The sequence below is a fragment of the Apodemus sylvaticus genome, chromosome 15, assembly GCF_947179515.1.
Source record: "Apodemus sylvaticus chromosome 15, mApoSyl1.1, whole genome shotgun sequence".
Classification (NCBI taxonomy): Eukaryota; Metazoa; Chordata; class Mammalia; order Rodentia; family Muridae; genus Apodemus; species Apodemus sylvaticus.
In genome coordinates this window covers 62389348-62415931 of record NC_067486.1, presented here as the reverse complement: position 1 = coordinate 62415931, position 26584 = coordinate 62389348, and the positions used below count along the sequence as shown (strand labels likewise).

The window sequence follows — 26584 nt, the reverse complement described above, 5'->3', positions numbered from 1 at the left end:
TTCAATGATCTGTGCTTTCTATTCCTACACAGGAAGTCCTACACACTTGAAGGCAGTGTGGTGTTTCGAATTGAGATATTCCCCCATATCCTTGGGCACCTAAATACTTGATCCCCAATTGGTGACATTTTTTGGATAGGTTTGGGGGTGTGGTCTTGTTGAGAAAAGTATGTCACTGGGTGTGGGTTCTGAGGTTTAAGGTTTCAAAAGCCATGAATCCTTTCCAGTGTGCTGTCTTTGATTTTCCTGCTTGGGGTTCCTGGGTTCCAGAGATGTGAGCTCTCAGCTGAGTCTGTGTGGCACCTGCTTCTTCTGCCCCGATAACACGGACTGGAAGTGCAATCAATTTTTGTCTATACATTGTCAGTCATGGTGTTTTATCGCAGCCACAGAGTAGTAACTAAGCCAGGCAATGATTTAATGTTTTAAAGAATTATGACTACTACAAATAAATTCCATTGTGTTGGCACCCAGATCCATCATATCTTGTGACTTGGAAAGTTAATTAATTCTCCCATATCTTGGTTTTATTATATGTAAAATGGTATTAATACTATCTAATCTATAGTTTGGAGATGGCATTGAGTAAAATATTGATTACAAATCCCATAGGACAGTATATGGCACTTAGAACCAATATATGTTACCTTTTTAAAATAATAATAAAAAAAATGTGTGTGGGTATTTTGCCTGTGCATCGGTCTGTGCACCAAGTATGAGCTTGGTGCCCTTGGAAGCCAGAAGAGGGCATCAGAGCCGTTAGGACTGATGTTACTGGTGGTATATGAGCTGGTGTGTGGGAGCTGGGAGTTAAATGCGGGTCCTCTGGAAGCGCAGCCAGTGCTCTTAACTGCTGGGCAGCTCTCCAGCCCCTATTTTTAGTAATTGTACTTTTCAATGTATATCCACATAGTGATTGTGTTGGCTTACAGACAATTCCGCTAGGCTCCGCCCAAAAGCAACCTAGCAACAGCTTGCATCATCGCTTGCCAGGTGGGAGCCAGGTACACCAGCCTCCTTCTTCAACTCTCTTTCTTTCTCTGTTCCCACGTGTTCCAAGCCAGCCTCACATTTTCTTCTTCTGTCCTCACTGTTTCCCCTTTCTCTGCCTCCAGGCTCCCACTCCCTTCCCTCCCCCCCACCCACAATAAACTTCCTAATATCACGTCTGTCACGAGGCGTGATTTTTCAGGGGGACACCTCGGCACGGGCTTACCAGGTCTTCCCTTACTCCCACCGCTGCATTTATATTTCATAACAATTTGGTCAATGAGTATTTGTAAATTAATAAGTTTGGAGTTTACTTTAGATCATTTATCATTGAGTAAAGACTAGGGAAACACAACATAAGAATGAAAAGGGCCAGCCATGATGTTACATCACTTTAGTTCCAGCACTTAGGAGGCAGAGGCAGGTGGATTTCTGTGAGTTCAAGGCTAAATTCATATAGTGAGTGTCTGGACAGCTAAAGTAAGCTACATAATGAGACCTTGTCTCCCCAAAACCGTGTCAATCTAGTTATGAAATATAGGCTAAGCAAGTAGTTAAAATAAGAAAATATAGAATCACTCAAGCTCTCCCTCAAAACAATATTCCATCACATTTTAGATGGGAAGAAAAAAAGCTTAAGATGAAGCAAACCCAATGGTTGTATCATGTGGCACTAATAAATGCTCAGCCAAAGATACTCACATGCAAAAAGATCAGTTATTACCTGGGTGTTCAAAATAAAGAGAGTCCAACTGTCAACAAAGTAGCCTATTTTGAGGAAAGGCATACAGGAAACTGTTCAATCTATCAGTCCTTCACCAGGAACAAATCAAAGCCGAAGATGAACTGCTGCTAACTAAACTGGATGAATTTTAACTATCTGAAGACTTGCTTTGGAAACACAGAAGATGACTCCGTAGGATGTACTCAAATGCTACACTCTCCAGCAAAGTACAATGATCATGTATGCTATCGTGAGGAAATAGTTATCTTTGTACACTTACTAAAAATGATAATTAATAAAAATAAAAGGAATCACTAAAGTTTTACCTACCTACATTTAGTTTTGTCTCAACAGGCAGTTACTGCTCTGAGCTTGTTTGTTGTTTGTTTGGACAGGGTCACTGCGTAGCCCTGGCCAGCCTAGAACCCAGTATATACAGTAGGCTGTCCTCAAACATTCCTCTGCCTCCCGAGTGCTGGGACTAAAGCAATACATCACCATGGCTGGCCACTGAGTCACTGAGTTGTTTCAAAACTTTAACTACAGTGATAAGAAGATAAAAGAAGTTTAATCTATCTTAGGGGTGTGTAGATAAACCAAAATGAAAGGGATTCTGCAGAGGAAATAATTCAAAACTCAGTGTTCCAGTCTGAGCATTTGACTTACACCTGATAGGCAGTGGTCTTTGCACAAAGTTTTCACAACTGGCAAAAATGACTGGAACTCTCTGTGTCTCATTCTAGTTTTCTAGGTTCTTGTTCCAGGTTTCCTTCGGGCTTCCTTGGGTTAGATTCATTCCTAAGAGAGAATGAGAATCTCACACATACACGCCCATATCCACTTCTGTCTTCGATGGGCTTTCTGATCATCTGTGGTCCTGAAGTAGGGTCACATAACAAAAGCATAGCACCTCAAATTTTGTTTTCACCTAGGAGCTTGCCAACTAGATGGTCTACTCTGGCTGGTGTCTGATATGCACAGAATTCCCAGTCTCAACAAACTCCCTATGATTCTAATAATCACAATATTTTTGAAATGCCATAAGTAGGTAGATGCCCTTTGAAATCCTGCCTAGTCACTATTTGAAAAATCTTGTCACTCTGAATAAGGGGAAAAAAGTACACGAGGCTCAGTTCAATGAAGCAGTGTGTCGTAATTTAAAGGTCATGGACTTTGGAGTCACACAGACGTAATGATAAATTTCTACAATGCCTGTCACTGTTTATGTCATACAAGACATTTACTCTTTATTTCTCAGCTTAGGTTTCCTCCCCTCTAAAATGGGGGAAAAAAATCTCCTTTTATTAAATCATATTAAATTTTAAGTTGTTTGAAATGTAATTTATCTGATGTAGAAAATAAAATTAAATGTCAAGTTCTTGATAAATGTAGATGATTAATAGATATTAGTCTGCGTTTAACTAAAAAACGTTTATAAATATACTGCTACTCAGAAGCTGAGGTACTGTGGGGATTGGAGATATAATCTAAAGGAAGACACTCCTCTCAAAGAAAGAAAGAAAGAAAGAAAGACGAGTCAGATGCACTGCTCCAATCAGTGAAATTATCTGAAAGAAATTACACCATAAAGATGCATAGACTGGAGATCACCACGTAAAGGGAAACACATCAGACTGAAAGACAAAGGTCCCACATCTTCTCTCATACAATAACATAGATTTTAAAATCTATCTCTCCATATGTAGAAAAGATATATATATATATACATATATATATATACATATATATATATATAGTGTGTGTGTGTGTATGTGTGTGAATGTGTGTGTGTGTGTGTGTGTATGTGTGTGTGTGTGGTGTGTGTTTATGTGCGTATGCAGAAAAAGGACTGAGTGGAAGGAGGAAGGGTTTGGTTTGAAAGGGAGGGGTAAGGAGGAGGCAACAAATACTGCAGCCCTCATATGCAGAACATATGTGTACCTAACATGACAGCAGAAGGGGGTGGTCTGGAGGCAGGGGCTGTGGTGGCTAGGGACAGTGAGGGTGGATTGAGGAGGTAAAGACACAATGATACACATGCAGAAAGAAGTTGCGAAGAAACACATTACATATTAAACTTTCATAAAGATTAATTATAAACAAATCATGCCAGGAATAAATGGTAGGGAGTTGAATACAGGGGCATGAACAAAAAAATGAAAATAAAGACCTTGTCTTTACATGGGAGCCTATTCGGATTGCGGAGATACACTGTTTACATTGATATTGATAGTTTTCTTGTTATAGCTTCAAAAATAATACCATGTTCAAGTTTTACAAGACAGTTTCTGTTCCATGATCTTACACCTATCCCAAATGCAACAAATATTGATAGCTCAAATCTTTATCAAAATAGGTCATTCTTCACGCAGTATAGTAAAAATTTTGCCCATTTCTTTGCTACAGCTCCATTTTCTACCCTCTTTCCTCCACTGTTTATTTACAAAGGGCTTCCTGTCCCATTCAGGACTGTCTGCATAGCTTCAGTTTCTAGTATTGAGATCATCTTTTCCCTATTGCCTGATGTGTAATCTTAATTCTTTTCCCGAATCATATTTTTTTATTTGACATTGCTACTGTTTGTTGTTTTATCAAAGGTACACATTTTTAAAGCATTAAGTTTTCTTGATCACAGTGGGGCTTCTTCTAGAATATTAGTTTGAGCTGATATAATAGGGTCCATTTTAAAAAGAAACTTTCAAATCAGATGTCTTCAAGATATTTGCAGGTTATTTTATTTTATTTTATTTTATTTTATTTTTTGAGACAAGGTTTCTCTGTGTAGCTCTGGCTGTCCTGGAACTCACTCTGTAGACCAGACTGGCCAGATTGGCCTCAAACTCCACCTGCTTCTGCCTCCCAAGTGCTGGGATTAAAGGCATGTGTCATCACTGCCCGGCCATATTTTATTTTTTTTAGACATGGCTTCTTTTTTGTTACCCTGACAGTCCAAAACTATGTAGATCAGGCTGGTACTCACAGAGATCCTCCCACCTCTGCCTCCTGAGTGGTGGGATTAAAAGTAGGTACCACGCTGGGTGGTGGTGGTGCACGCCTGTAATCCTAGCACTCTGGGAGGCAGAGGCAGGCGGATTTCTGAGTTCAAGGCCAGCCTGGTCTACAGAGTGAGTTCCAGGACAGCCAGGGCTACACAGAGAAACCCTGTCTCGAAAAAACCAAATCCAAAAAAAAAAAAAAAAAAAAAAAAAACCAAAAAACAAAACAAAAAAGTAGGTACCACTATGCCTAGCACATATTTTTTGATTCTACCCATGGTTCTTTTCTTGTTTTGTTTTGTATTTTTGTCTTTTTCGAGACAGGGTTTCTCTATATAGCCCTGGCTGTTCTGGAACTCACTCTGTAGACTAGGCTGGCTTCGAGCTCAGAAATCTGCCTGCCTCTGCCTCCCAAGTATTGGGATTAAAGGCGTGTGCCAGCACTGGCTCACCCATGGATTGTTAAACTATATCCTTCCATGACATCTCAACCATAAAGCTTGGTTGTAAAGAAGCATGAAGTCTCCCATCTACATGACTGAAGGCATGAGATTCTGTTTTTCAGGAAAAAAAGCAATTTAATTCCACTGGTTACCACATAACCGTGTAACTTTCTTGCATTTAATCTCGGTAAGAAACAAAGCTAAATATTTCTCTCATTTCCATTAATGACTTCATAATTACAAAATGTAATCTTGGAAAAGATTGAAATTGAAATGGGATCAGGATGGAAACACATCTACTGGAATTAGTGAATTAGAGCCAAAGTCAAGAATTTCCCAATTAAATTCTATCTAGTTCGCACTTGCAGAGGACTTGGAAGGCTTTCTCCTTCTGAGCTCAATGTAAGCTAGCTCAAATCGAGGGACTTCTCATATCCAGTCCCATTCATGAGACCAAAGCCCACAGGAGTGACTCTGTGATTGGCGTGAGCCAAGTTCTTATTCGACACACATTATTTTTACAATGGTGCTTTGTGTTGTTTTTGCTTTTCCCCGCCCATCCCCCCAAACAAGGTTTCACTGCACAGCCCTGGCAGTCCTGGAACTCACTCTGTAGCCGATGCTACTTTAAAAGACAAAAGGCAAGCAGGGAAGGGAAGGTGTTTAAGCAAGCTTCCAGATGGGGCGGCTGCAATCTCTGACTTTGGCTTTAGCCTTTGTGATCTTCACCATGTAGCCCTGGCTAGCCCGGAACATGCAATGTAGGTCAGGCTGGTCTCAAACTCAGTACACCTGCCTCTACATTTCAGAGAGGGGACCAGAGGCCTGGGTTACCAGGCACGCTGTCCGGAAGACATTAAATTCTCGGGCTACGTTCCCGTCACGGCTGCTCTCCCGGGATCCCGCAGGAATGGGGGCCCAGTCTCAAGTGAGAACAAAGGAGGCGGCGCCCCGTGACGCGCACGCCCTGGGGCGGGATCATCAGCCCCGGAGCTGTTTACTCTGGCGGCCAAGGCCACGGCGTGCCACCCTATAAAGGGTGAGTAGCCCGCTCCGGGGAGTCTCAGGCCTCCGGCTCGCCCACTGAGCCCCGTGACGCCCGGGCGAGCCCAGCTCCCTCCGCCGGTTCCCGGGAGCGCCAGGCCTCGACTCGTGCGCAGCGAACGCCGCGCCGTGCGCCACGTGAGGCGGAGCCCGCCCCCCCCCCCCCCGAGCGGCGCGCGCACCCGGCGCTGAGCGTCGCGTGACTCGGCCGGCGCGAGGGGGTGAGCGCCCCGGCCGGGCTGCGCCGCGCCACTTCCGACGCGGCGCTCGCTTCAGGTTCCGGGGCGCGCCGCCTCGGATCGCGGCCTGGGATCCGGCGGGATGGAGGAGGCCGCGCTCGGGGAGGCCGAACTCAACTGGTCCCGCCTCAGCGTGTCGGCCGAGGCCCTGGAGTCGGAGCTGGAGGCGCGCACCGAGGAGCGGCGCGGCTCGCGGGAGGCGCTGCTGCGGCTGCTGCTGCCCTACAACCGCCTGACGTCGCTGCCGCGGGCGCTGGGCGGCGGCTTCCCGCACCTCCAGCTCCTGGATGTGAGCGGCAACGCGCTCACGGCGCTGGGACCCGAGCTGCTGACGCTGAGCGGCCTGCGCACGCTGCTGGCCCGGAACAACCGGCTCGGCGGCCCCGGCTCGCTGCCCAAGGGCCTGGCCCAGTCGCCGCTCTGCCGCAGCCTCCAGGTGCTCAACCTCAGCGGCAACTGCTTCCAGGAGGTGCCCGCCTCGCTGCTGGAGCTGCGCGCGCTCCAGACCCTCAGCCTGGGCGGCAACCAGCTGCAGAGCATCCCCGCCGAGATCGAGAACTTGCGGAGGTGAGCGGCTGCGGGATCGCGGGTGGCGTGGGGAGCGGGGCGGTGGCCGGAGCCCCGTGGCACCAGGTTGGCGGGGGAGGGGGACTGGCGAGCCATCGCCCCTGGTGGCGTGTGACCGAGGTTGAGTGGGTGGTGGCCTTTGGGTTGTGTTTGGCACGCTCAGGTCTTGGAGGCAGTTTCGCCGCCCCCCCCCCCCCCGGCCCCCGAGGAACTCTGGAATTCATGGTGTAGTCCAGGCTAGCCTGGAGCTCACAGAGTCTGCCTGCCTCTACCTCCCAAATCTGGGGCCAAAAGACACGCGCCACTAAGCCGGACTTGGCCTTATTTCTTGAGTCTAGAGAGGGAGCCAAATGGGCACCCATTAACAGGGGTTGGCGATTTCTTACTGGGAAGTCTGCCGTAGCTTTCCAGCAGGAAAATGCGTTTGCATCAAAGTGCCATTTAACGTGGCGTAGGAGGTGCCCTGACCTACTTCCTTGGTTTTTATTGTATTTCCAGTCTCCCCCCTCCCCCTTTTAGCGATACCCAAAGTGCTATTTGTGGGAGTTAGTGAACCTTGCACGCCCACCCCCATAGAATCTTGTTCACTAAATTCTGTTGGGTGGGCTTGGGTGCAAAACCTCTTCCCAATTGTGCTTCCTTTGACCCTGAGGAACTAGTCACATTTCAGAATCTTAGGAGGCTTTTCTGTGATTCCTTATTTTTTTAAAACTGTTCCCAGAATAATTAGAGCCAATCTGTACTTCCTCTGTATGTCACACGCCCCACCATTGTATCTATGTTATTGAATGTAATTCCTTCTTTACAGGAACCGTCTACTTCTCCTAGTTGCTTAGTAATGTAGAATGTACTGTAGGGAGGAGGTACAGAAAGGGTAACAGAACTGCCCTAAGGTGCCCTGCAGGGGAGTTGGAAGTAAAACAACAAGAAAGGATCTTCCACTTGTTAAATATTTTCAGCTCCATTATTGGATTAGCCAAGATGAAAGAATGTGGAGCCAGAAAGAACCTTCGAGATAACAACTGGGAAAACATCGACCTGGGAATAAGACCTTTTCTTCACATCTCCGCCTTCCACTGGTCACTTAGCACTTCTTGTTTGCCAAGTGCGGCATCTGGACACAGTGTCCCTTGATTTGCTCCTGGATAGATGTTTACGGAGTACTTAATGTGGCCAACATTTTCCTAAGTTCTGGGGCTAGTACCCTGAGACCGAGTAACAGGGCTTTGACCTATTTTGGTCCTTGAGTAAGTGCCATTTGAGTCAGTCAGCCTTCTGGAGGAAGTAACAGTGAAGGTTAGAGTGTGGGCTCTTGGGCCCAGTCCAAAGCGTTTGGAAAAGTCTAGGGGCAAGGAGGAGAATTACCAAACTGCTGGAAGATGATTGTTGCTTTAGAAAGTGGCAGATAAAAATCAGGGCCACTCAGAGGGCAACACATCTTGAAGGCTTCCGTAAGAATGTGGACTGTACTCTGGGTGCACACGTGTCTTCTTCCCATGGAGCGGTGAGAGGCTGAGGGTGAGGGGAGGCTGTTGTGGGAGACTAGAGATGATGGGAACAGGAGTTCGAGGGAAAGGTAGGAACTGAGGGAGATTTATGTCCATCTGACAGGCTTTGGTTTCTCTTAATTTTAACATGTAACTTTTAGTTTCAATCTAGTATATTAAGAGGAGTTCAGGGACAGTATTGTCTCCATCACATGGGAAATGAAGTAGGCAAAATTCCACTTAAAAACTTAAAAATAGGCGGTTTGATAGGCCCCTATCTTAGCTGTGTTAATGTCACCAATGATTCTAAGATGAGGCACTTTTCATTTTTAGAGGAAGAAACAAGGGCTTAGAGAAACGAGGTCTCAAGACCTGTTAAGTGGTAGAATTGGGTTTGAATTCTGGGATCTCTGATGCCAAATCCAAGAAGTTTCTGCAGTGGCCAGCTAGGGCTAGCACTTGAGTGTCTAGGCCTCTGTCCCGCAGCATACTCAATTCAGAGGATTGGGTCAGGCCATTTATACCTGGTTGACCTGATATCTGTACTGACAACAGCTAGCAAGACTGTTAGTCATTATGTCTTTGACTCGATACATTCGGAGAGTTTTTGCATCATAATTTTGTTGTTGAGGCCTGTGCTTTATTTCTCTACTAATAGGAATCAGCAAAGATTTAGATAATGAATTCTACTTGGATGTAGGCCAAAGGCTCCTTGCAGAATTGTACTCCTAAAGAAAGAAGCAGCCCTGACCATGACCTAGCTCATTTCCTTCTTTTCAAGGCTAGGAAGCTGAGACTTCGTGTGAATGGGTTGCTTGAGGCCAGATCATGTCAGGCCTCACAATCACATTTCAGTGGTTTAGTTCTCAAAGACTGCTAACTATTCTGAAATAGTTCATTAATGGTGGGAAACAGAGAGGTGGTGTCAGAGTCACTGGAACCCTCTTGAACATCATGTTCTTCCAAAGTCTGTGTAACTTCTCCAGCCTGGCATGCACTGTGTGCTGTAGTGTCCTGCTCGCTCTGCTCCTCCCTCCCGCCCTGGTGTGAGGGTGGACTGCATGACCTTCCACATGCGAGGCAAGAGCCTCTGCTTGGGTATTTTGGCACATGAAGAAGGTTCTGTCCTTGTAAAGAACAGTTTTTAAAAATTACACAGCATAATATGGGCCACGAAAGCGTCCATGTCCACTTGTAACATTCCAGGGAAGGATAAAAGTCTCGGCTGCTTGTGCCTCTCGGCCCTCCTGGAGGGCTCAGATGAGATCCGTGCACTCTGCCTGTTGATTCTTCCCTTAGTGGCAAAATTTTAAATTAAAAAAAAATTACTTAAAAAAAAAAAACAAGTAAATGGGTGCTGGAGCTCTTGTTTATTTTTATAATTGGCTTCACTCCCCTGAAGTAAATCAAGACATTATGAATATAAATTCTGTTCATATAGGATTTATCAGCAAATAAATGTACATTTGTGTTTTTTTGTGCAGGTAAGCTTGTTTTTATTTTATAGTGCTGAAGGGTAGAAATAGTTCACACTTTGACATTTCTTCTAATGAACTTAGGCTTTATCCCTCTCAGTTCAGAAACTAATTGGGTAAGGGATCTATTTATTACTCCCCGAGCAGCAAACGTGGAGTAAATTGGTTGTATGGCGTCCAGGCTGATATTTGGAGACTAAATCTGAGCCAAGTGAGTTTCAGGAACCCTTTACCCATCCCCCACTTTGATGTCTTCTTTTTTGGTGACCTTTTCTTGGTGTCTTTTTAATGTGGTTATCAAAGATAAAGATATGAGGATTGTGACAAAAGCTAAAAGTTAATCCCTGGAATGTTAAAGCTAGACTGCAGTGGCTAGCCTAGGAAAGGCATAACTCAGCAAGATCAGTAGAAGAATGTGCCAAACGTTAAGGAAAAACTCCTTCCCCGTTTACATTCATACATTGGATTTATGGGTCGGCCTCTTTTAATTTCATACAATGTATTTTGGATAATGGTCTCCCTTCTCCCTCCCAAGTCCATTACTACCTCTGTACCCACCCAGCTTCCAAGTTCTCTCTCCTATTGTTTTGTTGTGTTGTTGTTGTTGTTGTTTTTTTTTTCCTTTTAAGCCCACCAAATTCAGTCTTTGTGTTGCCTGGCTACGCTTGGTTTTTAGGCCTGCTCTGGAGTATGGGTGACATATTGGGGGTAACACCATCAAAGAAAACTGACTTCCCATCCCAGCACCTATCAAATGCCTTAGGAACAACTCTGTTAATGCTGGGACTTTGACTCCACTTCCCCGCTCCATGCTGGGATTTCGTGTGGATTGAGCTTGCACAGGTCTTTTACGTACTGTCATATTGCTGCTAATTCCGATGTGCAATGATCTTCTGTCTAGAAAATACTGCTTCCTTGAAGTTACCCACCACCTCCAGCTCTTGAGAATCTTTCTGCCCTTTCTTATTTGATGATTCCTAAGCCTTGGAGCTATGTATGTGAAATGGTATCCAATTTAACATTCCTTGGTCTTTTATTCTCCCATTGTCAGCCAGTTGTGGGTCTCAGTGTTAATTGCTGTTTACTTCAAGAAGTAGAATCTGATTATGATTGAGAGATGCACTAATCTGTATATAACAGTAAGTCATTAGGAGTCCTTTTACTGCCAATCCATTTACTAGAATAATATTAGTTTCCCCCTAGTGCCTATGACACAGGTTTTTTTGCAATTTGCATTAACAATGGCAAATATGGGTTCCATTTTATGGAAGAGGCCTTAAATCCAGTCAGAACGTAGCATCTATTTCACTAGTGCATCTGTGGGCAGATTCAAGCTCAGACCATTTACTGTAGCTTGAAAGGTTTACCAGTGGCTGAGATTACTTTTCTCTGCCGTCATACATAGCACCTTAGCTAGCCAGTAGAGATGAAGCTTCCTGGTCAGTACCCATTTGATTTCTCCACGTTTTATGATTCAAATATATAGTGCCTTCAGCAATTTAGTTTTACCATCAAGATCTGGAGGATGTCAAAAGCACTGACAATAGCCTATAATATTTAGAGATCTCTGGAACCCCATTGACCACAACTCAAAAAGAAAAAAAAAATAGCAAGCCATTCTTGATGACCTATTTATTTCTTGGTAAGTTGGAGCCAGCCACAAGGAGCAAGCCAAGAAGCAGCATGCCTCCAAGATTTCTACTTAGTTCTTGTCTGCAAATTCTTGCTCTGTCTTCCCTCAGTGATTGACTGTTACTTACTGGAAGTATAAAATGAAGTAAATTCTTTCTTCTCTTTCTGTAACCACTGTAAAATTTTGTTTAAGGAGATAGCATTTGAAGATAAATAACTTAATAAAGTGTGGGAATTTTCTGCATCTGTGCATTCCTTTTTCACTTTAATCCCATTTTCTTTAACTATACATATAATATGGAGTGCATATGTATACCTTTAATTATATTCAATATGCCTATTAAACTGAAGAAGCAAAAAGCATTTTCTGTGTATAACTGTGGTTAAAGGGGATAGTGGGCACTACTTGAAAAGCTTTATATAATCAAAAACAGAAAAGAATATGCCATTGATAAATTGTTAGTCACCACATAGCAAATAAAGGTGAGCTTCTAGAAGGCAGGTGAAATTTAATAAATGGGAGTAATTATATCTGAGGAAATGTCTATTATGGTTAGCTACCAGTAAAGGGCTTGAAGTGTGTTTCTAACTCAGAAGGAAAGAAAGGAGCTTTTCAATGAAGCAACAAGAAAACTTAAAATGTACATTTATGAAAAAAATCAATTAAAATTCTTAGAAAAATATATAGTAGTCTCTAATACCAACTTAATGATATGTCTTTACTGGGTTTCAATTACTCACAATCAACTGTAGCCCAGAAATATTACATGCAAAATTCTAGAAATAAATATTTTGTAACTTTTAAGTTGCAGCCCATTCTCAGTATTGTGATGAAATCTTGTATTGCCCCATCCAAAACCTGAATGGGCCTTTGAAGGTGGGACCCAGTCCCTGGTTCCTGCCTCGCTCTGCTCCCTGGTCTCCTGGGAGCTTATCTACTCTTAAGTTCCTACCTGCCTGTTAATTACTTAGTAGTTGTCTTGATTATTGTTTTTGTTTCACTGTAACAAAATTCCTGACTGAGGTAACTTGAGGCAAGAACTGACTCAGTTCTTGTGGTGGGAAGGCGTGGTCTGTTCAAGGAGGAATGTGTGGCAGGGGTTAGTTACTCCATGGTAGACAGCAAGACCCAGGGACTGAGGATTCTCTTCAGTGGTCTGCCACTAGTGGCCCACCTCCACCAGCTAGGAACCAGTCGTCACAGTAAGAGCACACAGGAGATGACCACCACTCCCCCAACAGCTTTATGCCAGGAAGTGGTAGAATTGAACACAATTAATGCTAACAGCAACAACAGAAGCTGGAAGGGATTGATAATCAGGAAGTAGATTCCAAAGCAAGATGGGTTTAAAGGAACAAAGAGAAGTGCTTTCTTTGAGTTAAGTAACTCCAACAGGAAGTTTTGGGAGTCAGAAGCTTAAATGTCTGCAGTGTAGCTTTTGTATACTGACAGAAAATGAAGGGAACGTGGTTATATAGGGGACTAGCATCCAGTATGAAGGCAAAGACAAACTAAAGCTTTGAATTTCTCCTTTACAAAGTCAACCAGAACTATTGTAATGCATATAAAACCAAAAGTAGGCCACAAAGAACCAAAGCTGTGCAGAGCACATATTTAACCGCATAGCTCTCAAAAAAGTAATGGAAATTGTCTAACCCATGAGAAAACCAAATGGTATGGACAGAAAATGCTTTGAGGATGTACAAATGACCAAGAACAACAAAAGGATGATACTAAATTTCACTATTTAGCAAACCGCAGATCTATAGACAGAAAGTATAGATTGATATCTTTTTTTACGCCATCAAATTGTTTAAAAAAAAAAATTAAAGTGTTGTCCAGGGGAATGGTTTGAGGTGGAGATAGGGTCACCAAAGCAGGTCTGGGCTCAGGGCAGGCTGCCTCCTGTGTAAGGTAGATGGCCACTGAGAAAGACACTCTCACGGCCGCCCTGGCTTCCACACACGGGCACATATGCACACGTACACATGCAAAAAGTGCATAATGAGATCATTCCTATTTTGGATACTAGTGCAGTAGCCTTTTCCCTACGTTTTATTTGAAAATCTTAAAAGAATAATAGTTCTGAGTAGAATAAGAAAACCAAAAGTGATAGTGGAAACATTCCAAATATACGTGCATATTTTGTTTATTTTTTTTTGTAAGAGCTGACTACCACCTCCCTGAAAACATCTTTTGAAAAGCAGCCTTGCTGCGGTCATCAGAGAATAGCACTATATTATGTGTTGTAAGATGTTACTTCATTAAGTAAACAGGATTACCTAGAAACTTCATTGTTTGGGCTGGTTTACATAATGTATTTAGGTTGCCCCTGAAGAATGTACTTGCTATAGTAAGAACAAAGAAAAAAAATACAGAAACTTGGATATGATTTTCTGCCCTTTTAGGAGGTGAGCAAGACTTACGGTTTCCATGTTACCAGTTTGTGAATGCATCAGGCATAAGCATGCCGGCACGGACTCTGAGTGCCTGTGACCTGTTGTTTATATATGTGCCCGAAGGATCTTTAAAGCCCCTCCTCTACCTCCCCTCCTCTACTCAGAAAGTTTGCTCTTTCTTTCCCATCTGAAGGGCTAGGCTCATAGCACAGCTGAATTCTCAGTACTTGCTCGCTTTTCTGGTCAGAGCTGCTATGACCCTTCCTATTCAGTGTGCTTGAGTTGTCCCTCTTTTCTTGTTCAGAAGTTTATCATGCAGTGTCTTATCTTACCGTCAAGACACGGTGTAAGATCCTGGGGATGACATTCTTTCTTCTGGACACTGCCTGGCACATGGCAAGTCCTGAGTAAGGCATTTGGTGAGTGAGTAGATGCACTGTCTCTGTTATAGTAGACATAATGGAGAATCTTGTATTTATTTACTGTTTTAAAATTTGCTTTTGCAGTTTAGAATGTTTATACCTTGGAGGAAACTTCATTAAAGAAATCCCACCAGAATTAGCAAATCTGCCTTCTCTGAATTACTTGGTGTTGTGTGACAACAAGATCCAAAGTGTGCCTCCTCAGCTCTCACAGTGAGTAGTCTCAGCCTCCAAGAGGGATTAGGAGCATGCCAGTAATCTCAGCATGAGGGAGGCCAAACAGGACCAACCTGGACCTCAACTTAAATGGAAAAGAAAAATAGGTAGTATCAAAAAAAAGTTGTAATTAATAGCCCTGCAGTTTGTTAAGAGCTGACTAATTTTCTGTTTTACTTTTAAATGTTCTTGGTTTATTCCTCAGAATATTTGCTCAGCTCTGTGTGCATGCGTGTGCATGTGCATGTAGTTAGGTACAACTATGCTCGTGTTTTCTTGCATGTGGAGGCCCAATAATGACCTTGGTTCCATTTGTTTAATAGGAGAAGGAGGTTGGCTTGGAAGTTGCCAGTAGGCTAGACTGGCTGGTCAGATGGACGCCTCCTCATGCTGGGATTACAAGTGTGCACCACACCTGACTTTTTTTCTTTTTTAACTGGCATTTTCACAATTGAACTTGAGTCCTTGTGCCTGCAAGGCACAGGCTTTACTGACTGGTTTTCTTGTTAACTGGAGTGGGGTGGTAAGGGAGGAGAGTGCCCATGGAAATAGAGTAGTAATTTGGCATAGCTTTCTTTCCTTGGTCTTGTGGAATTGACAATTTGTATTTGTTCTTAAGCATTCCTGTCCTGATGTGGCTTTGTAATAAAAAGGATCATTATTTATAGTATATGTAAAATCTTTTTTATTGAATAGGTGATAGAATATGTCTTCTAGTGTGTTTAAATCTATTGTTATCTCAGTTAGGGCACAGAATACTTTATAAATGTTTTCAGTACTCTTAAGATCTCAGAGGGGTAGTCTTTGATAGCATTTTTAAAACTGTGTTCTGAGGTGGTTTTAGATACTTAGTTTTTCATTTATTGATCTTCATCCTAATTGTTAGTTCATGTGGAAAGCTCAGACCCTGTGTACACACATGGACGTGTTTGTGCATGTAGAAGTGTATGTGAGTGTAACTGTACTGGGTTACTCACCCGTGGCCTTTGGTTCTGTGTGGCGTTACTTCACTCTAGGCTGCATTCGCTTCGATCCCTCAGTCTGCACAACAACTTGCTGACATACCTGCCTCGAGAGATCCTCAATCTTATTCACCTGGAAGAGTTGAGTTTACGAGGAAACCCATTGGTTGTTCGTTTTGTTAGAGATTTAACATATGACCCTCCAACTCTTCTGGAATTAGCCGCAAGGACCATTAAGATCCGAAGTATTTCTTACACTCCCTATGATCTTCCTGGGAATCTGCTTAGATACTTGGGTTCAGCCAGCAATTGTCCAAACCCGAAGTGCGGAGGTAAGTTGGTCTGGGCTTGGCCGGTTCACTCACTCAGCTCTTTTTAAGTTTTGATGTCGTATTGTTTTAATTAGCTAAGGTTTCATTCACAGAAAGGCAGTTAATAGAAAGTAAGGTGCTTTGTCAGCCTCCTCCTTCCTTAAAAATTATTTTCACACTAATTTTAGCTTTAAACACAAGGAACTTTCACCCTGGAAATTTTGTTTTGTCTTTGAACATTATGATAAAATTAAGATGGCAAAATGAAAGAAAATACAAAAAAATAAAGTCTTAATTTTTAAATACAGTTTTACAATGTTTGTATTAGGTACCACTAGGGCAGTGCTTCTCACCCATGGGGATTGCATATTATATATTTACATTACTATTCATAACTAGCAAAATTACAGTTATGAAGTAACAGTACAATGATTTTCTGGTTGGGGATTACCGTACCATGAGGAACTGTATTAAAGGTCACAACACTAGGAAGGTGGCGAACCACTGTGGTAGGGTGTGCTTAAAGATGTCTGAGAGCTGACTGAGTGTCCGTTTCTGGGTGTACAAAAGAACTTTAAATCTATGGCTCAAGATTTTTCACTGAGCATTTGAAGAAACATACAGCTTTTAAATAAGGTACAGGTGTGAAGACATGTATAAGCACCAAGAAAACGTTGCATAATAATATCAAACCTAGGGTAAGATTTGTTTTCAGAAAGTCTTGTCCTTAGATTTTATACTGGTAAAAGGGGAACAAACTCAATTTCTCTGAGATTGTTACAAGATAGAAAGGCTAGGTGTGAAGAAGAGCCTCCCACTGGCTTGGCTGCCTCTCAACAGGGTGCATGCTGGGTCAGGGAGCTTGCTAAGCCTTCCCCTGTGGGCCTCTGTCTTGAAGCAGGTGGTGGCAGGGCAATGTTGAAACTAAGTGTGGAAACTTGAAAGAGACAGCATTCACACCAGGGATTCCTGCTGAAATCTCCTATGCCCAGAGCCCATCCTTTTCTGGAAACGCACCTCTATAGAGAAAAGAATTCTCTTCTCTGAACTGGTTTTTTTAATTGACTTTTTTAGTATTCCAAAGAGCTGTTTATCTTAGGAATGCCTTAAAAATTATTAGGTTAAAATTTCAGATTACCATCAATAAATCAGTAAAATAAAGCCAATCATTTTATATGCTTCCCTGCCTCCACTACCCAGGTTCCTTATTTATAAGACACTTTCTCTTTGTAGAGTTTGAAAGTTTACAGATGAAAGTATTACAGGAAGCCAACATGGCTACTAGCATTTATTATAAGCCTATTGATGTGTCTAATTTCTAAGTTGTTCAGAAACTAGTAAACTCTAAAAAGCTATGGGAGACCCAGACCTGGTGGCATATAACCTTTATTCCCAGAATTCAGGAGGTGTAGGCAAGTGGAGCTCTATGAATAGGAGATGAACCTAGTGTGCATAGAGAGTTCCAGGAAGGCTAGGACTACTTAGATCCTGTCTTTATGAATGCATATATAAATTTATTTTTGAATATTTGATCCATCATGTGATAGTAGTTGGAAAACTTAGATGTGAAGTTTGAGATCCTTCTTTAGCGACATTGTGCCACAGATCTATATCTTGGTTATACTGGAGCTATAGGGATGGACTTTGTATGTTAGAGACATGTAAAGCATTTTTAAAGGTTCAGCTAGAGTCTGGCAGTACAGACTTTACAGTCACCTTTGCTTTCCTCTTCGCTCTAACTGCTGCCCTGCTTCACTGAAGGACCATAGCTCAGGAGCGCTGAGTTAAGAACCAAATAAGGGAAATGCCAGCTTTAGTCCACCAGTGTGTATTTGATTTTGTGTGAACTAAATGAGATCGTCAGCTTTGCAGCTTGGAGATTTAGAGCCTGCATAAATGTGAGATGACATTTTGTTTCTGTCAGTTTTGCTCTCACAGTCATGGTTTATCCTAAACCCTTGGAAGAGGTAGAGGCAAGAGGATCAGGAATTCAAGGCCAGGCTAGAGTGTTATGAGCAGCCTGGGCTACAAGTGACCTTGTTTTCCCAAAAGACAAGAATGGATAATAACAACTACTTCCATTTCTGGAAATTCTTGTATGGTAGTTACTTCCTTAATCATTACTAAAGGAAGTCCTATTGTAGTCTCTGACTCTAGGACAGTGCTAGCAGCTGAGGACGGGGTGTAGAATGAGGGTCCTTTACACATCCTGTAATCTCTGACAGATACTGGCCCCCCAAGTAACCCAGAGACAGTATGCTAAATGAACAGTGTCCTGTCATTTCTCAGATGGCTCCTTTCAGGTACATTGTCTTGCCCTTTTTCTTGTCTTAGAAAACAAGAAATGATTGAGAGCATGAATGAATTATGTCACAGTGAACAAAGGAAGATTGCAAACGTTCATTCTTTCCTCCTCCCCTCATAGATTCTAGGAATCCAGCTCCAGTTGCCAGGCTTGGCAGAAGTACCTTTATCTGTTGATAAAGCCATCTCTCTCCAGCCTTCCTGGTGTTCTCTTAGCAGTCAGATGGCCGCCTGGAAGAGCTCTCATTACTGCTCCATGCTGCTCTGTTAGAAGGAACAGCTCTAATACTTCTACTTAAAATTCCCAAAGAGAGTTTCTGTGTAATATATCTCCAGTGCTGGGAGGGGTTTTAAAAACTACAGCTCTTGAATTTTACTGACTTCTTATATTCTTCTTCCCTCTAGGAGTCTATTTTGACTGTTGTGTCAGACAAATTAAGTTTGTGGATTTCTGTGGGAAGTACCGCCTCCCCCTCATGCACTATCTGTGTTCTCCAGAATGTTCCTCCCCCTGCAGCTCTGCCTCACACAGCTCCACCTCCCAGAGTGAGTCTGACTCAGAAGATGAGGCAAGTGTTGCTGCACACAGAATGCAGAAAGTTCTTCTTGGTTGAGCAGCAGTGGGTATTGAAAAACACTAAAACACTGAGCGGAAATGACTTAAAAAGAAACCGGGTCTTGAAGTTGGAGACCTGAGTATTTTCATCCTGAATGTCCATGTAAGATTTGCCATGATGTGAAAGAAAGGTTTTGTATTCTATCTACACATTCAGCAGGAGTGAGTCCAGTCCTGTGCTTAGATTCTTTGAGTAACTTATTATGAATGGCAGTTCAAAATTTAGCTGGTTGGCCATACTCTTCATGTAAGTCTTTGAAGAAACACTAACAGAATGGTTCATTCTGAAGAACAGTCATGTATCAGCCGGAAATGGTGTCACCTGGGACAGCTGAGTGGAATGGAGCTCATCACAGCTGGGACCAGGGCTGTCCTGGTTTATGCTGAACACTATACATAAATAAAATGAAACTTCTCACTGTGTTACCCCTGGACTGTTGAAAGCCTTTCTGACCAACTGACTGGACAGGAAGGACTGTAACTTTTAATATGTTTTAACCAGCTCTTGTTTTGTGTGATTGTTACTAACTTTATATAATATAGCAGTGATGTGTTATAGTGCCTTAATCCTAGCAAGATTATGGAAGCTTGTTATAGAAAGTATTTCAGAGCAACCTACAACCTGACACTGTGCAAACCACTTGGAAATATTCTTAACCAACTAGTTGAACAATTGTATAGATAACACCTGAGTTCTGAGGTCCTGGAACTCTGTAGAATGGACTGGCCTGGAACTCGAGAGCCACCTGGGAGATCTCCCACCTGGCAATTCCAGGGGTCCTCTGCCTCCCTAGTTGCTGATATTACAGGTGTACACCACTATCTGCTTCCATGGCCATCTTCATTTGTGTTAACTGCAATGATCTCTTCTAAGTAAATGGATTTTACACTTAATGAGAGGCTGAAGTCTTTATTCACCAAAAAACAGAATAATAGTTTTGGGCCAAAACATCTAAATGACAAGTAGTCTAAGAATGCCTGCTTTACAATATTGGACTAAATGAGGAAAAGTCGGACATAGTTGTGCACACCTTCAGACCAGCACTTGGGAGGTAGAGGCAGAAGATCAGGACTTCAGAGTTGACCTAGGCTCCATAGTAAATTTGAGGCCAACTTGGGCTACATACATGAAAACTTATCTCAGTATGGAAGGGGGTGTATTTTAACAAACATCAAGTGTGCCTCCTTTGTTCCTCTCCTTTTCTAAACCAAGACTTCCTCTACATTTAAAAGAAAAACTACAAGTGCACAAGTGAGTGAAGCAGAGCCCATGTCCAGGAGTTCACAGAGCCAGCATTGAGAGAACATTAAATACATCCCTAAGGCATGGGAGAAAAAGAGTAACACAAATTGTTGTCATTGGAAATTAATAAATTTCACTAACTAGGTGATTAGGCATTTTAAAAATACTAAAAGTATAAGCTAACATTAAAAATATGTAACTCTCACTGTTGGTCATTAACCAACCTGTAATAACAGGAAGCCTAGTTGGTAAGTGCCAAAAGTAGTTTCAGATTGCAGTAGGGCATCAGGTGATCTCTTGAAGAGTGCTTTATTAGAAGCCAACTGTATGCTTAGAGTATTTGTGTGTTAGGTTTCTTGTATATATTATTTTAATAGAATATATTAGTAGGTTCTAGGGTAATTCAGGGTTTGTATGTGTGTATTACGTCATGAAACACGAGAGTTTCGTGGCTGCAGTTGTGAAACGCTGCTATAGTGAGTCCCCTTACCTTTCCCTCGGAATAGTGTAGTAAGATTATTTTTTTCTTTTTTCTTTTTTTTTTTTTTTGATTTAGAAATATTCTTCCTGTGTATATAGAAATGATGTTTCTACTGCTAATATAATAGTATGATAGACAGTATAAAGTCTTTGTTTATTTCTCCAAGTAAGCATCTGTGAGCTGCAGATTGCAAGGTTGGGAAAAACAAAGATGACTTGTAAATGCTTTGTAATTAGATAGATCATTTAGTTAAGAAACACTGCTCAAATTTGAGTTTGAATGCTCAAATTGATGGGACCATATTCTTCTGGATTAAATACTTGTACTTTCTTGATTGATAGTCACCTTGACTTAAATAATAGTTTTCGTAGCATTTTAGGAATTACTTGTAAATAGCCTTGTAAATAGAGCTTTTAACCATATGTATCCTTTCTAACCTCCTAGAAAGAAAGTATATCGTTTCTTCTTTTATAGTTGTAAATACTCCAGCCTGAGATAGTTTCTAACCTGCACCATATGGATGTATCCTATGGTGGTGTTCTTTATGTGTAGAGTTCGAGTCTGCACAGTGAGCCAGGTCAGTGTGCAGCTTTGGCGGGGGTGGGGATGCTGGGGACAGTTATGGGTGGAGGGGGGGACCTGGTGCGTGTTAAGCAAGCTACAGTTCACACCTGGCTCTGGTCGCTTGTAATGAAATCTGCAGTTAGCTTTTACATTTTTTGAAACTCATCTTGGCCTTATCTCTTACAGAAGTTGCTAGTGATTTCTTAATTTGTTTTCTTTTTCATATTTTTTTAACTGATGAGTGTATATCAGCTTCCTGTAATAGGAACTGGCCGTCTAGAAGTGAGACGATCATCTTCTGAAGTCAGCGGACTGTTAAGTGGTAGTCAGCCTCGTTAGTTATGAGTTGCATGTTTATCTAGCTAATGCATGCTTAGAGTTTCGAAATCAGCAAGGTCTAATTTTTATTATACAGTTATTTTATTTTCTGAGACAGGGCCCGGCTGTGTAGCCCAGGCTAGCCTTGAGCTTGCTTATGGTAACTCTTGTCTCAACTTCCCAGCTGCTGGGAATACCGCATACCCTTACCCTGCTCAATGTTACTTCAAAAAGTGCCAAAGGTGCCTCTTGATCTAAAATCTTGATATTTAGAATATTATTGCCAATATTAAAAATAAACGTGCATTATAAATTGTACTTGGAATATGTGACATTTTGGGGTGATGTAAATAAAAGTTAAAGTCAACCCTTAATAGTGCAGCACGCCCCTGCAGACCAGTTCGAACAGACGCTGGGTTTATGGGAATCAAAAGAGGCTGTTTGCTGGGATGTTAAGTAAACAAATCTTTTAAAGCAACAAAGGGGTAGGGAAAGAGAAATCATAGGTACCCAGGCAAACCCCTGAGCCGGTAAGGCCCTGTAGAGTAATAATGAATTGTTATCTAAAAACCTTATCACTAGGTTTACTATTATTATTATGATTGTTAATTATTGGTTCCTACTGCTGGGAAGCTGTTCACATCGCCCCTCGTAAAGGAGAGCCAGCGAGCTGTCGGGGTTCCCCGGCCTTGCTCTTCCCAGAGTTGGAAAGTAGTCCCTCCTTGACCTGCTGTCTATAACACAGCAGGCCACCTTGGTTACTGTTTGCCTTGTCCTTGTGCTTTTTATAACCACAAGTATTTAGTAGTAGCTATTTACAAACATGTTTCCATGTGAGTGCTTGCAGACACTTCACCAGTAAATGTAGATGTGTAAGATTATTTAGCTGCATTTAGTTTTAAAGTGCCTTTACCTAAATGATTTGCCTTTCATCTAAAAGTAGACATTTATAAGTATTGCTCTTTGTTTAGTCCGGAATATTTGAGTTTTAAGTTAGACTAGGCATATAACACAGTGGAGGTGCTGTGTAGGCTTAGGCAGCATGACCTTAGCACACAGTTCTATACCAGTGCTTACAAAGAAGTGTTTGTTTAGCCTTCACTAGTTGTACATTAGGCATATAATGTTACACATTAACTCGGTAGTGTGCGGTTTTATATTTCCGTCATAGTGTGATCTTTATCAAAAGTGTAGTATGCAGCAATGTCCTTTGTGGTCTGAAAGTGTCTGTGTCTTCCATTTAGCCCTAAGTGTGGGAAAGAAAGTATGTGATAAATTGTCAGTAGTCTTGTGACCTGTATTTGACTTGGGGACTTGAGGGAGAAAGACTGCCCCTGAGAGGTTCCTTTGCCCACAAGAGGGCCCACTGTGTGTGTAGGAAATCTGGGGAGGGAAGTCTCAATCACGCTGTGCCAGAAGATCAGAGCCATCCAGAATCAAGGATGGTGCCCCACCACTACCACCCACCCCACCCCCCAGTCAAACGGTGTATCTTTTTATATAGTATTTTATTTAAAATGGATATTCACCACAAAGGATAAGAGAAGTTCCACAGTCTTTTGAAAATACTGTTACTGAGGTCTCGTGTGTTTCAGCAACAGTTTTCATATAGGTCAGAAAGGGGGTAGTTTAATAAGAATAAAAACCTCCATTTGTATATTTCTTTGTGATCTGTATTTACTAGGGATTGAAGAAGCATTCCACTAGCTCACAACATTGACCATTTAGAAGGCAGTTTTCATGGGTGCTGCTAGACTTGTACTTTAGTCTCAGTGATTGATAATATTCAGTCTCATGTATGTATTGAATCTAGTGGCTTGATGAAGGCTATTTACATGCAGAAAACTATCTGCATTCATCAGAATATACTTGATTCTTTTGGCCATAAATAAATTGAATATAACTGTATTATTTAAAACTCCAGCTGGAGGAGTCTTAGATGAGTTGGCATTGTTGTTTGCTGGCTTTGGAGCCGTAGCTAGGTTGGTTGGTGTTGTGCATGGGATGGTTAAGAGACTCACTGTGCACAGTTTACATGGTCAGCACTGCTGTTGTGAGAATCAGTGTTAACTCACTAGTCACTTTCTAACTATCATGTCTAGACTTGTGTGAGGTGTGTCACATTCTCAGCCCACTTTGTGTGTGTGATAAGCAAAGTAATGGGAAAAGCTTTTTAAATAACAAGTCTTAGCTTTGTAAAATTTTTAAAATTGGGGGTTTCAAAAACAACAAAAGATGCTGAAAATATGTTACCTTTTTCTTGGGTCAAATCATTATGCTCTGACATCTTAATTTTCTTTACTTAAAAGTCTATTAGAAATATCTGTATAAGTATATACATATTTAAATTGTAACTCAGAAATATGATTCAGCAGTGGAGTTTGTTTTCTGGAAAAAATGTAGTCCTATTGTATCAAAATTTATTTTACTTTATTATGGCTAATTAAGCTATTTTAAATTCTTGTGCCTCTTCCCCAAAGGATATTAAATATGATCTTATATTAACTTTATATTCTTTCTTCATATATTTTGCCTTAAACATTGTGCCTTGTTTTATTAGAATGCAATTCTGGCTTTTGTAACAACATTTTATTCTAAGTAGACATTTACTTTAAAAAAAACTCCTTATAGTACTTAGGTATATCACTGCTTATCTGTTTATTGAATACACAACTCCGAACATTTAGCGTGTTTTGGCATTTATTGTATGTGCTAGATAAAAGAGAAAATAAAGTTATAGTGTGTTCCTCTCTGAGAGTTCCTTCTTCTCGGTCCGGCCGTCTTGCAGCCAAGGTTAGTCACACTGTGTTTATTCCAGAGCCTTTCACTGAGGAGTCCTAATTTGATCACACACTCCATACTGCTCTTCATAGAGCACCCAGTGTTCTGAATTCCAGAATGTGCAAGAGTGTTCCAGCTGACTGAGCTGCAAAGCCACTCATTTCGGATTTGTCAAAGTGAGAGCAACTCAGTCCATCGCTAGTTGTTGTCTAGAAAAGCAGGCCCAGAAACGCAAGGGGTGCTGAAAGACTATTCTGTTCTCTTACTTCACTGGATAAAACTGCCCCACTGCTTAGAGTTGATGATGGGTACGTGGCCTGACTCAAGCCATCAGACGGTCCAGACGTTCAGGGATGGCTACTGTTGGCTATGTCCCATCCATCGCAACAGTCAATTCCAACAGCTGTCCATGGAGCTGGAAGTTAAATGTACTCACTTGGTGGGGGGGAGGTGGAGCTTAAAATCAAGAGACTCCTTTTTGTCCTTGAAAGTTAGATACACTAATGCATGCTGTAGCACTCATCTACCCTGACAAGTCCCTCTCCCTGTCTAGCTGCATCTTCCCTATCAATCTTTCTCACCTTCCTTTGAGAATTCCACTGAGTTTAACCAAGGTTGTCTGTGACATGTCTGTGGGCATGCCATGCATTTAGAGGTATCCATTGGTGCATGGTGGGCTCAGCAGTACGTACAAAACTGAAAAATTATTCCTAGAGTCTTACCAGTTATAACTAGTTATGCAGTAAGTAGGGCCCCATGCAAGCTGACAGGCCCAGCCTTGGCCCAGGGTAAGTAATAGCTGCTGTGAGTTCCTAATTGCAAGGGGTATGTCATGTCTCTAAGTTGGCACTTCACAGACAGCTTTTCTCTTGTCTTGCTTCTACATTTTCCCCACCCACCTCTTCCTGAGTCTTAGTCTGTTAGAAAGGTCAGGTACCCATTTGTTCTGTGCACCCTTTGTCTTCACTGACCCTCTGTTCACTGCAGAGGACTTTTAAAGCTCAGAGTGTTGGTGGTGTAAACATATTTAGAAGGTAGTTCGGTGCTATGTCAATTTGGTTAACAGTAGTAAGCCTTACCCCATCTTCCCCTCCCTAATAGAACTTGGGGCTGTGACCAGCCAGGTGTGAACTGTTGACATGGGTCTCACTCGTGTGGAGCTCCCACGACGGACGGCCATGCTGTTTCTGTGCAGATGGCACATGTTGACTAGTCGGACACCAAACCCTAGAAAACAGAGTTTCAACAGCCCTCACCTTGAAAGTTCACTGACCTCGCAGTTTACAGCAAAATCCCCCCTTCTTCACACAAGGCTGATCAACCGGTTCTCATCCTGGCTGAACACCTGGGATGGTCTGGGCGGAACCAGCATTCCAGAAACGCTGCTGGAAGCCTCAGCCAGCATCTGTCCCGGATGACCTTACCTCCTTCTGTGCTTCTAGTATCCCCCTCAGCCCCTCCCTACTTCCTCTTACTGAGGTTTCATAACCAGGTGTTTTGCATTTCATTAAAGAGGCCTTGACAAAGAACACCCCGTTTGCTTGGCCTCGCTCATCTTTCCCGCCCGTTTCTCTCTTTCAGGCTTGGGTTCTCCTTGGCTCCCTGAATTACTAGGTCCCGAGGGTTGGGACATTGACTGGAAAGTTGGTAGCTGGTAAAATGCACAGTGGATTGAGGCTGTCTTTCCCAGCTGCTTACATTGTACGTTCTTACTCTCTGGAAGCTACCCAGAAGGGAGGAAGTTTCCTGTCTCCCAACCAAAGTGCGATAGCTTTGTCTTTGTTTTGAGACAAGGTCTCACTGTACTGCACTGGCTGGCCTGGAACTTGCTATGTAGACCAGGCTGGCCTTGAAATCACAGTTGATGGCCTTAACCTCTAATTCTAGTAAATGACCAAGAGGACTGACAAGAACCTATAATTGTTTTGAGAGCCTTCCTGACCAATTCCCACAGAGGTATCCCACGCCTGCCACCAGTGCTAGGACTTGCATTATCAAGCCCCACAGGGCATCTCCCTCCGATCTCTGTTTGAGTTACTAGATAATGAAGTATCCATATGACTTTTTCATGGTCTTATTCTGAAATTCCCCCCACCCACCCCTCCACACCTCCATGTGACTGATCTTAAGCTTCAAGATTCCCAGGTAAACACAGCTCCCATTATAGAGTACTGCTTCATTTTGTATGCTGTGATAGGAAATTAGCATTGGAACTATAATTAATTGGGTTACCACCATAGAAGTGATTGCTGGCTCCACTACATCTCAGTATAATCACGATTTGAAGTCTGATGCGAGATCTTAGAGAAGAGGAAACATCTGGATAACTACAAAGACATTAAAAGCTCACCTTATTTAATCCTAACACT

General features: G+C 42.3%; 1 protein-coding gene across 1 annotated transcript; it reads left to right on the top strand.

Moving 5' to 3' along the window:
- Positions 1-6180: 6180 nt before the first annotated feature.
- Lrrc58 (leucine rich repeat containing 58) lies at positions 6181-24184 on the top strand. Its single transcript, XM_052158076.1, has 4 exons — positions 6181-7003; positions 14504-14632; positions 15652-15929; positions 18618-24184. Exons 1-4 carry the CDS (start codon positions 6519-6521, stop codon positions 18824-18826), a joined length of 1101 nt encoding a protein of 366 aa, XP_052014036.1. The 5' UTR covers positions 6181-6518; the 3' UTR covers positions 18827-24184.
- Positions 24185-26584: the final 2400 nt, after the last annotated feature.

Excerpts from the sequence above, each read along its gene's own strand:
- Lrrc58 (XM_052158076.1), top strand. The coding sequence starts at position 6,519 with ATGGAGGAGGCCGCGCTCGGGGAGGCCGAACTCAACTGGTCCCGCCTC. Across the intron at positions 7,004-14,503 it reads GAGATCGAGAACTTGCGGAG|TTTAGAATGTTTATACCTTG; the intron begins GTGAGCGGCTGC and ends TTGCTTTTGCAG. Across the intron at positions 14,633-15,651 it reads GTGCCTCCTCAGCTCTCACA|GCTGCATTCGCTTCGATCCC; the intron begins GTGAGTAGTCTC and ends ACTTCACTCTAG.